The 12,101-nt window shown below is 54.8% G+C and overlaps 1 protein-coding gene across 1 annotated transcript in view; it reads right to left on the reverse strand.

Moving 5' to 3' along the window:
* The window catches only part of Chchd6 (coiled-coil-helix-coiled-coil-helix domain containing 6), a 180,345-nt gene that overhangs the window by 147,554 nt on the left and 20,690 nt on the right, over positions 1-12,101 (reverse strand). Inside the window, exons 2-4 of the mRNA XM_027954480.3 lie at positions 11,663-11,783; positions 5,278-5,347; positions 3,338-3,482 (exon numbers count right to left, since the gene is read on the reverse strand). Coding sequence (XP_027810281.3) covers positions 3,338-3,482; positions 5,278-5,347; positions 11,663-11,783 — 336 coding nt within the window. The remainder of the gene's footprint in view (positions 1-3,337; positions 3,483-5,277; positions 5,348-11,662; positions 11,784-12,101) is intronic.

Genomic DNA, 12,101 nt, shown 5'->3' on the forward strand with positions numbered 1-12,101 from the left:
TATCCACTGGATCGCTGAAGCCCTGCGCGTCAGAGACTCACAGCGACACAGCGACACACTGCGTTGCCCTCTGCCGTGTCCACCCTGAACGTCTGATTGGGATTCCAGTCTCCACCAATTTGGAGGGAAACACAAAGCACAGAGACCCACTGATTGCCCATGGGCTTTGCCAGGAGCAGAACGGGGGCTGGACCAGCCTGAAAGGAACAGGAAACGGGCAGCGCACACGCGCACACACACTCACCCCAGTTAATTACTGCTGCGCGAGATGGGAAATGTTAACACTTTTGTCATCAGAAGGTTATAAAAATTATTACCTTTCCTTGTCATTAGTTTTATGAACTTTTCCCAATAATGAGTCAACCATTCGCTCACACAGAAGCGGATCACAAAATCAATATTGTGAGAGTCGAAGGCAAACAGAGAGGATCTGGGGGCACACGAAATGTCAAACGGCACTCTGTGCAATCAAAGGGGGCTCCTGCAAAGGAGGCGACAGGCCCGAGGAGGCCCGAGGAGCAGTGGACAGCCAGCTCCTCCTGGCAGTAGCCACACCGGGGCACAAGGGGGCAGGCTGCCCAGGACAGAAGGACACACCATGCTCCTCACACCTGCAGACCACTGGCCCTTGGTGCCCTGTGCGCAGGCTGCCAGCTGCTGGGCCCCACAGCCTCTGTGTGGAGGTCAGAGGAGGAGGAGAGATGTCTGTGCTGCTCGGGTTCGCCTCTCCATCTCGCTCCTTGGTTCTGGAATTCTCTCCACTGAAAGCACTTGCCAGCCACACCCACCCAACAGAGCCGCTCCCTTTAGAAGTGGCAGCGGTAGCACCCGCCCAGCACTCTAGCTGGCTGCCTCTACAGAACCTGGCTTCCCGTCTGCTGCTCCTGAGGGCTGAATGTGACCCTGCCTCCCGCCACCTGCCGCAGCACCGAGCCCTGGGAATCACCTCCAGTGAACTGCAGCCACAAGAGTGGACTGGCGGTCCACTCAAGAGGGCAAAGGGCCAAGCGGAAACCCAGGGCCCCGCACAGCCTGCGGGGCGGAGCCCGTGCACAACTCCCACCCTGGCCTCGCACCCGCCTCTGCTCTCACTTGAAACTGAGTCCCTGGGCGGGTGCTACCCTGGCTCAGCCTGGGATCTGTGCCCAGATCTAGCCTCCACAGAGGAAGCTGGGCCCTGGAATCTAAACCCCACCAGGCTCCACACAAGGGAAAACAGGGAAGCCATCAAAGGAAGCCAAGACCCCAACTATGGGGAGGACTGGATGAGGAATGGTCGGATATGCCTGGCGAGCTGGTGCACACCTGTCATCCCAGCGGCTCAGGAGGCCGAGGCAGGAGGATCCCACATTGGAGGCCAGCCTCAGACACTTAAAGGGCCTAAGTGCTTAGTGAGATCCTGTCTCTAAATAAAAAATAGAAAGGGGTGGGGACGGGGCCCGGTGGTAGTTCAATTCCCAGTCCAAAAACCAACCGACCAACCAGACACCTGGGAACGCCCACCTAATAGTTAAATATGATCAAGTGGAAGGGCGTCACTCCTGTTCAACGAAGGGCATCCTCCATCCAGAGATCACGCCTGGGCAGCGGGACTGAGTAAGGAGGTGCCTTATTGTAAAGTCAAATGAAGTCACCCTTCATTTAAAAAAACCCAACACGGCTGCCCCCAGGGTCGTCCAAGTCTCCTCCTGCTTTACCTGTCGGAGGAGAGCTCCTTGTCAGGGACAGTGCCAAGGAGGTGGCGCCCAGCTTCTCTCAGCAGGTGGCAGAGGCCAGCTGTGAATTCCCCTCCACTGTAATTAACACATTCCAGGTGAGAAGGGAGCGCTCCGTAGCTGTGACTTTCCCTCTCTAGGTGACTCGTCCTGTTTGGGCCAAACTGATGAAGCCCCCACCTGCAGGACAGGAGTTCTCTGTCCCTGGCTGTCACGCTGCCTGTGGAGGACAGCAGCCTGCCTGCCCTTCAGACACCACCCACAGAACCTCTGCAGCTTGTCCTGCCCAGGCTTCCCCCCACCACTGACGCCTCGCAGGAGGCCACTCTAAACACAGAAGGGGCCACTCCCGTCCCAACAAACTTCTGCGAATCTTCTGCCCAGAATTGCTGAGGGCTGTTCCGTGCGTTTGCTCCTGGCTTCCAACCCAGCTCTTCCCTTCCTGTCCTGTCCCGGTCTCCGCCCAGGTGCCTGCCAGGCCTGGTGGGCCACGCGGCTTTCAGGCCGAGGCCAGATGCCCTCGCTGGCTCCTTGGCAGCTCTGCCCTCCCTGTGCACTCCCAAGCTGCACCCCCTTTCCTGCCACTGAAGTGACTATAACCAATTCAGCCTCTGTCAAAGCTTCCCACTTCAGTCCCTCTCCTCCCCTGGGCCGAAGACGTCGTGAGGGCCGTGGGCCTGGCCGTATCCCCAGAGGGCCCAGGCAACCCAGCATGTCTTCTGTGCCTCCTGCACCTCTGGATGCCGTGCTGTCACCAGCCAGACAGCGAAGCTGCGCACCCAGGCGGCGTGGCAGGCTCCCCTCCCCTCTGCCCAGTTGGTGGCACACTGGCGAGGCTGGAGCGCGAGGCCGCTGAAGCAGGCACAACTGAGATCCTGCAGCAGCCTCCCCTCCCCTCTGTCCCAATTCTGTCTGGTCGTCCCCTCTTTTGCAAATGTGAAATGTGACGCTGTAGTCAGCGGGGCGCTCCTCAGCACTGGGCTGGAGGAGCTCTGCTGAAGGGCTCTGGGTAAGCTGTCCTTGCCGACGGAGATGTCCGGGTTGGCACAGCCTCCCTCCTGCCGAGGGCTGTCCTGTGGCCCTGTGCCCACAGGCGGCAGTGGCACTGATCCCTGATGACACCAGCGAGTCACAACTGGCCACCCAGGGCTCCTACTGCAGCAGACAGAACCCTGGCGGCCTCTGGCGGGTCTGACGTGCAGGAGCAGCAGCAGGAACACCCCTCCATGCTTGCCAGGCACCCGCTCAGCCCTGGACACCCACTCTGCCCCTCCGGGCAGGCCCAGTGTGAACACCTGAGCCCTGATCCGGATTCTGAAGGCATCTGTCCATGTCCTCTCCGAGGGCCCTCAGCCCCCAAGCCTCTGTCCTCACACCCACAACCAGCGCTCGCCAAGTTTCAGAGATGAGAGCCACTGTCAAGTGACCCAGGGCCTTCACGTGGAGGCCTGAGGCCCACGGGGAATGAAAACACGCCACAGGCAGCACCGCACACCAGGGACAGCCGGGGCCCAGGAAGCCAGGTCCCCGATACCCTTCCACGGGGCACAGGCAGTGGGCGGCATGAGCCACCAGCTCCCAACAGACCGGGCTTCCCAGAGGCCTCTGGGAAGGCTACTCACCAGCTGGGCCGACTTGGGCTTCTCGGGGTCAGTGCAGGCCTCCTCCCGGGGCGGGGGCTCCTTGAGGTGCTTGGCGGCGGCCTCGCGCTCCCTCTTCACCACCTGGAACAGCTCCTCCTGGATGGACGCCTGCTCCTGCTGGAACCTGGCCAGGGAGACAGGGCAGGAGATGCAGGGGCAGCACCGCACAACAGGGCAGGCAGCTCTGCATCCTCTGGCTGAGCAGCACTGGGGTCTGGGGCCACTGGCCAGTCGGGAGAGGAGAGGGCCACGAAACCACACGCCTGTCGTCTCAGCGACACCTCCCACGGCCACGAAAGACCGAGGCCCACTCAGCCAGGACGAAACACAGCGGCCCGGGAGAGGGGCCAGGAGGTGGGGCGAGGGCAGAGACTCAATCCCCGAGACACATGGCTTCCCAGGGAAGGGGCAGGCGGGATAGGGGGCAGCCTGTCCTTTGTCTCAACGTTTAACCCTTCACCTGGACACATGGCCACCCTGTGACCCATCTCTGGGCACTCTGCCTAGTCAACTAACCCTAGAGAGAGGGGAAAGTCATAGTGACCGATGCTCTTAGAAGTGTTATTGATTATACTAGAAACAGAAAGCGAGCCACCTAAATGTCCAATAATGCAGGTCAAATTTAATATAGTAAGCAGCAAGCCACGGCACCAAAGGGAAAGGCAGCCTTTGATTCATTAATATTTTGAGTGTAAAAACTGAGAATTGATAAATAATCATTGGCAATTATAATGGTTATGAAGTAGGTGTGACTAATAGAAAATAATTATGATAATAAGTGAAAATAGGAAGAGTACTTACGACTTTAGGAAGTAATCCTAAACTAAAGACAAGAAGGTCCGTGGAAGGGACACCAAGATATTAATCGTGGTCACACAGAGATAACGAGTCTGTGGGGAGTTTTTTTTTCCATTTTATGTATTTTCTGAATCCTTCCTGAGCACATTTTACTTTAACATTTTTAAACTGTTTAAAAGTCCCAAGGAGGTGGGTTCAGGTTGGTGATTTAGGGTCGGGGAGGATGGACTCGTGGATGTGAGATTGCAACCCAGCTGTGCCAGCGAAGGGCAGACCTACCCCGGCTGACACTAGTCTGCAGGAGCCAGCGCTCTGGGTCCCCTGATCACACAGAGACCCGTGTCATCGAGGATACTGCAGCTGCGCCGTGTGCTTGGTACGTGTGAAACAGACTGAAGCATGACAATGCCCAGGTGAAAGAGGGGTTCTCAGCCCTGCCAGACGCAGCAACTTTCCCAGGTGACAACTGGCGATCACTGTGCTCCAGGACCCGGGGCTTTAAGCACTTCTCCACACGTCCTCAAGGGAGAGCACAGGTCCGTGTCCAAGGTGCGGCCAGCCCTCAGGAGTAAGGCCTGTGCGGATGGCAGGTGGCTGACTCCCTGGGGTCAATCCACCAGGTAGAACCAGGCCTCTACCTTCTTCTCACACACCCCTGACACACGCGGGAACAGTCGCTTGACTACTCAGTCCTGGCTTTTTAAAATGGATTTTAAGAATTCATTTTTTAAAAATCAGCACTCCCCCATACTCCTTTGGAGCTCCTTTCTTAATTTTTTTGGGGGGTACTGAGGATTGAACCCAGGAGCACTCAGCCCCTGAGCCCCACCCCCAGCCCTATTTTGTATTTCCTTTAGAGACAGGGTCTCCCTGAGTGGCTCAGGGCCTCGCTTTTGCTGAGGCTGGCTATGAACCCGAGATCCTCCTGCCTCAGCCTCCCAAGCTGCTGGGATGACAGGCATTGTTTCTTCATCTTTAAACGAGGATCAGTGTCACCTACACCAGAGGACTGTCCTTCAACATGAATGACATGAAATATGTGAGAACAAACCTCCCAAGCTTCAGGCAAGGAAAAGGTTTTCAGGGAGCTCAGCACTGACTGAGAGGACACTGGGGCTCACCTCTTGAGATCCTCCTTCACCTCGGAGGGCTGCTGCTCACCACTGGTGTCGAACTGGGGCAGTTTGGATTCTACAAAGAGAAGAAAAGGCAGCGCCCAGGGTCACTGAAGGCTATGGTCACCTAAGAAAGGGGCTCAGGAGCACACCCCTGTGGGTGGATGTGCACCCCTGGAACACAGCGCCCAGCAGACAGGTGGACGTGTTCCCACAGAGGATGCCCCTGACGACCCACGAGCCCCTGTGGGCACAGGAACACATCCTGGACCACCAGGGTGGGAAGCCACACCCACCAAGGGGTCTCTCTGCACTGGGAGGCTGACAGTGCGGAGCTGTCGCAGCAAAGCCACCGAGTGCAGCGTCCCAAATCCATCCCCGCTCACTTGACAATTATTTGGAATCTAGGTCACCTCCTAACAAAGGCAGATGTGGCTGACAGAAGCCACTGCTCTGCTTCACAAGGACAGCCCCAGGTCTGGGTTTTGACAAGAGGCCAGGGGGGGCGGGCGGCTCCTGCAGTTTGGTTTCCTGTGGGACCTGCCTTCGTTGGATGTCTGCCCCTCTCTGAAATTCACGTTAATTTAACTGCCACTTGAACAGGGTATGGCTCAGCTGTGAGAGTCCCCTGGACGCTCGTGGGGCATGCAGGGATGATCAGGGTGGGATGATTAGGTCACGGGTGCTGGGCCTGATCCATCTGTCAATCCATGTAATTTGAATGGATCCAGGGCGTGACTGCAGGCCTGGGGCACACGATGGGAAGCAGGAGGTCACTGGGGACGGGGCCTGGGGGATGGCATTTGTCCCTGGCTCCTTGCTGTCTCTCTGCCTCCTGGATCAGACAAGACGAACTTCTCCTCCCCTGAGCTATTGTTGTCAGGCAGTTTGGCCACCATGACGGGAGAGCTGGCTAACAAGCAGCATTAAGAGGTGGAGCCGCTGGAGTAGGTAGGAGCAGGTGAGGTGCTGGGGGGCCCATGAGGGAGTCAGTGGCTCATGAGGAGAGGGAGAGAACCTGGGCTAGCACCCCTGCTCTGTCTCAACTTCCGCATCACCTCAGAACTACAGGACCGCCTCACCAAGAAGACCCTCACCAAATGCCTTCGACTTCCCAGCCTCCAGAACTGTAAGAAATTAATTTTTTTCTTTATAAATTTCCTAGTCTATGGCATTTAGTTACAGCAACAGAAAACAGACTAAAACAATATCCCATTCTACAGATTTCCAATCCTGAGTGTGGCAAGCACCCCACCTAACCCTGGTGACACTTGAACCTGCATCACTTCTCGTCATGTTGGGCTCTGTAAGTTTCCACAGCAGGTCTACCTTTCCTGATGGAAATTTATATAATTTATATTTATACTTGAAATTTTTTATTTTTTTTCTGGTACTGGGAATTGAACCCCAGGGCGCTAACCACTGAGCAACAGCCCCAGCCCTTTTAGTTTTTATTTGAGACCCAGTCTCACTAAGTTGCTAAGGCAGGCCTCAACTCTGCGGTCCTCCTGCCTCAGCCTCCTGGGCCCCTGGGAGTATTCAGGGATTTTTGAGCAACTGCAATTTACTGTCTCTGCTGCAGTTCTGTCCCTTCTCCCCTGCCTCAAGTCTTCATCCTTCCCAAACCCTCAGCCGGAGCTCGGCAGCTTTCTGGGGGCTTCTCCGGTGCTCTGCCCTCCCTCGCAGGGTCTCACTGCAGCAGTGGCTAGAGCTGCCCAGACGGGGTAAGGAACAGGCGAGGGGCTGCGGCTCCACATGGAGACCTGTCGGGTCCCTGTGAGGATACGCTTTTCCAAGTGCCCATGACTTGCACCTTCTCCACCATGACACAGCACTGGCACACGGATCCAGCCTCAATAGAGGCCACTATGCGTGCTCCTCAGGACCATGCCAGGTCATCCAGTGAGAATAAAACCTAAGCACCGTGCGCTGGGGTCTTGTTTTGACATTCATGCTCCCCATTCTGTTGATATAAACAGCTTCACTGAGTTGTAAATTATTTTTGCTTTTGATGTAATTTTCCTTTTTTAAAAATTAAAAAACAATCCACGTCCCCGCTGCAGAGAAGGTGGCACTCAGCCACGCTGCTTCCTTGCCTGTAGGAGCCTGCCAACTTCCTGCTCCCTTGGTCGCAGGCATTAGTGGATATTTGTGTTTTCAGTTATTAGCGAAGTTCAAAGTCTCGTCATACATGCAGTTGGCCATTTGTGCACGTTTCCTAATGAGCTCTCTTTTAAAAAAGTCTTTGTGAACTCTTCGGGTATTCCTAGTACTTGGTTGTGGTAGAAAGCTTCTCATCACTGAGACCCAAACACATGATAAGAACGACGTGGAGGAGGAAGAGTTATTGTGGCTCATAGAGGTTCAGTCCATGGTGGGCCGACTCCATCACTCTGGGCCCAGGTGAGGCAGAGCATCATGGCGGAAGGGCCCCAGAGGGAAACTGTGCACACAGGCAGCCAGGAAGCAGGGGGCTGCAGGAAGACGCACCCTTCCCGGGCACAGCCCCAGGGACCCCCTCCTCCAGCCACAGCCCACCTGCCCACAGTTACCACCCAGCCCACCCCAACTAGGAGGGGCTGATGAGGTCACGGTCCTCCTCATCCAATCATTCACTTCCAACATTCCTGCAGGAACCCAGGAGACTTTTAGAGAAGACAACTCATAAGCAAATCACAACACCCTCATGCCCAAATTTGGCATTTGTCAAATGTCCCCTAGTTTGTCCTTTGTTTGGGAGGGATTTGTCCCTCCCCAAATTGCCTCTGATTTCTTCCAGTCAATTTTCTCCTTTTCTTCTTAATTTAAGGTTTCTTCATGTGATGTAGTACTTAGAAAAATCTCTTTTATTACACTTTTACGGTTTCATGTCTTGTACTCACATCTTTCCTTTTGGCTGACATTATTTGGGGGTATAGTATGAGATAAGAATTTAATTTTAACTTCCTGTTCTAAACTTGTTCTATCACTTAAATAAAGCAAAAGATTAGTTTTAGAAGAGAAAGATATCATTCCGGGCGTGGTGGCACACTTCTGCGATCCCAGGAACTTGGGAGGCTTAGGTAAGACGATCAAAATTCAAGATCGACCTCAGCAACTTAGCCAAGACCCTGCCTCAAAATACAGGACTGGGAATGTGGCTCAGTGGCAAAGCACCTGGTGGGGTCCAATCTCTGGTACCGAAAAGAAACAAAAGTAGTAAAAGAAATCTTAAACGGGGCCACCTCCAAACTGCCCATTTATGCCGAAGCTTCTCCAGCATCAGAGCACACACCTGTCAGGTACGAGTTCCCGGACAGCACGGCGGCAGAGGCAGGGTGTAAGGATGCCGCAGGAGGACAAGAGAGGGACACAAGTCATGACCCTGTTTAGGGTAAGTCCCATCACCATGACAACTCCCTCCACTAAGGACTTATCAGCAAGACAACTCCTGCCTCAGCTTCCCTATTTTAAAATGACCAAGTGGGTAGTATTCTGATGAGGTCTTCTAAAGTAACCAATGGGGAGGAAATATTCAAATCAGGTATCATAAGGTGACCAATGGGAGCAAAGGGGCCAGGTCTTCACTCAGGTCCACCAGGGGAAGAGATGGCCTCACAGCGCAGCATGAAAGACGGGATTTCCAGGGGGTGGGGTGGGGGGCTCGGCCTCCCTGCTTGGCCACCCTGCTCTACCCGACGGAGTGCTACTTTCACCTTCACCTGATCTGTACTCGGCCAGGTACTGTGTCTTGCTCGGTTCTGCATTTGGGACACCCAGGAGCTGGACGCCCTGACAGTGTCACACCCATCACTTCAACCGCAAAGCGTGTTGTCATCGTGAAAGTCAATCACCAGTCATGATTCTGCCTTCTTCTATGGCTCAAATGGACACGTGTCGGACTTTGGCAGTTTTTCCTTTTTCCGTCACTTTCTCCGGCTCACCTGTGAACCCAGCTTATTAAAGCCCCGGGGTCAAGTTGGATTCCACTCCCCCCCCCCATGAGCTATAGATACTGTGCAGTAGTCTTTTGGGTCAAGGATGAAAGTGTCTGGTGGGGTTCTGGGAATCCCCCTAGCCTTTTCAAAAAGATCTCAGGTGGGGCCAATCCAGGCACTGACCTGCTCTACGGGGTGCAGGAAGCCAGGGGCAGAAACGCAGGGGAGGAGTCACAACACCTGGCTCTGCGTCCTGGCTTTGAGGATGAAGCTGGGGCTCTCTGACCACTGTGTGGCGGTGTCTACAGCCTGGTCCCCAAACAACACCCCAACACTTCCCCTCTTGGTACTTTGTATTCCAATTGCAGCAAACTACTTCTCTCTTTTTGGTACCAGGGATTTAACCCAGGGGCGCTCTACCACTGAGCCACACCCTGGCCTTTTTTATATTTTATTCAGAAACAGAGCCTCACTGAGTTGCTCGAGGCCTCCCAGAGTTGCTGAGGCTGGCTTTGAACTTGGGAACCTCCTGCCTTAGTCTCCCCAAGCCTCTGGGATTAGTCTTGGCCACTGCACATGGCTAGCAAACTATTTCTAGAATCCCCAAAGGGGAAGGCTGCGCCACACCTTGGTGTCTCTGTTCCTACTGCCCCTGTCTGTGAATCCCGCTCACCATTATTCCATCTTCCCAAATGGAGGAAGCCCCTCCCTGCAGCGAGGAGCCTGCTCTGCGCCACCCTGTGGAACAGGTCCCTTTTAAATGCATAAAACTGCTCTTCTGCATCCTGTACAACTTCCTGATAACTGCTTTTACTTCCTCCTGCTGAGCATGGAGGCTGAGGAGCTGCACCCTGACCCTGAGGGGCACTGAGGGAACCTATGACGGTAACATGTTTCTTTTTTTTCTTCTCAATAACATTTATTTATATATTCATTTGTATGTGTGCTCAGGCTGTAACCCAGGTCCTCACACTCTGCCCTGAGCCCCAGCCAGCCCCGTCAGGGGTTTCTGAGGAACCCAGCCTACCCCAGTCTACACGTAGCTTCTGTTTCTATAAATCACAGCTGCTTCTGTGGGACCTGCAGAGAAGCCAGCCAGCTGCTCCTCCTCAAATGACACAGAGTTCCACCAAATGACACAGAGTTCCACCAAATGACACAGAGTTCGTTTCTCCTTTTTCCATCGTTTGCCTACTTTTCTAGGTGGGCAGACGGCAGACTCTGGATCCAGCCTGGGCTTGGCTGTCAGTGCCACCCTGACCTCAGGGAGGCTCCTCCCGTCCTGTCCCGATTCTCCTTGGGGTCCACAGAGAGGGGTCATGTCCCCATGCTGCGTCCTGGCTTACACTTGGGAAGTAATGACTGGGTGAGATTCAGCTCCTGCTTCTAAATTCTCACAACCCCACAGGGAAGGTCAGCAGGGCTGATGGACACAGCACTTCGAGGCCAGGCGCTGGGCCCTGCTTGGAATGGGGTGCAGCCGTCTGTTGGGGTGTGGCTCCTCCAGCCCATTGACTTTTAAAGGGAAACACCTAGTTCTAGGCGACGGACCCAGATTCTCGTGAGCGAGTGTTTACTGAGCAGAATGGCAGGTGCTCCAAAGGCTTTTTAGTTGGTGGTCTCTGAATATTTTTGTACTTAGTACTTTTTTGTGTCTTTGTGTTTGCTACAAGTCGCTATTAATGGGCACAGCAGGGCAGGACAGGGCAGGGACAGCACCACCACCACCACCACAGTGGGTTAGTGGACAGAAACTCCTAGGACCCCTCCCCTTACTTGTGATTGAACTCAGGGGCCCTCGACCACGGAGCCCCAACCCAGCCCTTTCTATATTTTATTTAGAGACAGGGTCTCGCTGGTTGTCTAGGGTCTTGCTTTTGGCTGAGGCTGGCTTTGAACTCATGATCCTCCTGTCTCAGCCTCCCAAGGCACTGGGATGACAGACGTGTGCCACTGCACCAGGCCCAGCACCCCTCTTAGAAGCCCAAGGGTGAGCCATCCCAAGGACTGGGACAGGATCCCTTGACTTGAGACTTAGGTTGCTGAGGCTGGCACCCATGTCGCTAAAATCTCTCCTTTGGTCTAATCCTCGCAAATCCCTATCATTCTTTGATGTGAGAGGCTGGAGCTGCTGAGGTTGAGAAATGGTGGTGTTTCTTTTAAGGACCCTTAAAAGCCACTTCTTCCCGGTCCTTTTACCTTATTTTTCTGCACATGGAGAAACTGAAAACAGCAAGGATAGACACCCTGGCCTGCTCACAGAGGCTCTGACTCCACTGTGCGGCCCGCAGGGCACCCGACAGGGTCCGTCATGCTAGGAAAGCCACACTGTCCTGGAACGCAGGAGCAGAGCAGAGTTGCCACGTCCCCTAGAAGCAAGCACGAGCCTCACGGGGAGCGGAATGTGCTGGAACAAATATGCCCTCTGTCACACCTCAGCCCCTGCCTCCCCAGAACCCCCGCGTCCCCCATACCTCTCGGAGGGGCTCTGGAGCCGCCTTCTGCAGGGGTGCACGTGCAGTATGGAGGGCTGGGCTGCTGGCATTCTGAAGGCTGGCAGGGATCCTTCATGCGGTTCACCACATTCTCAGACAGCTGCGAGAAGGGAGGAATGGGAGAGGAGACATTGCTATCACAGAAATATCCGGAAATCAAGGCTCCCATTTATTCGTGCCTCAAATTTCCTGAACACGGTTTCCTCAAGACCCTCTCCAATAGCACAGTTCTCCAAAACCTCTTCCGCTGGTCCCCTGCCCAGCAGACCCACGCCAAGCCCGTCTGGATGCCAGGAAACCACGCTGTCCCCCCAGGCTCTGTCGCTTCTCTGCTCTTGTGTCCACACTGTACTCTTGGTGGCTTGAGTCCTTCCTCCCCACTCTGATGGCACTTCTGCTGTCCCTCTGAGCCAGCGCC

This window comes from Marmota flaviventris, chromosome 20 (genome assembly GCF_047511675.1).
Source record: "Marmota flaviventris isolate mMarFla1 chromosome 20, mMarFla1.hap1, whole genome shotgun sequence".
Taxonomy (NCBI): Eukaryota; Metazoa; Chordata; class Mammalia; order Rodentia; family Sciuridae; genus Marmota; species Marmota flaviventris.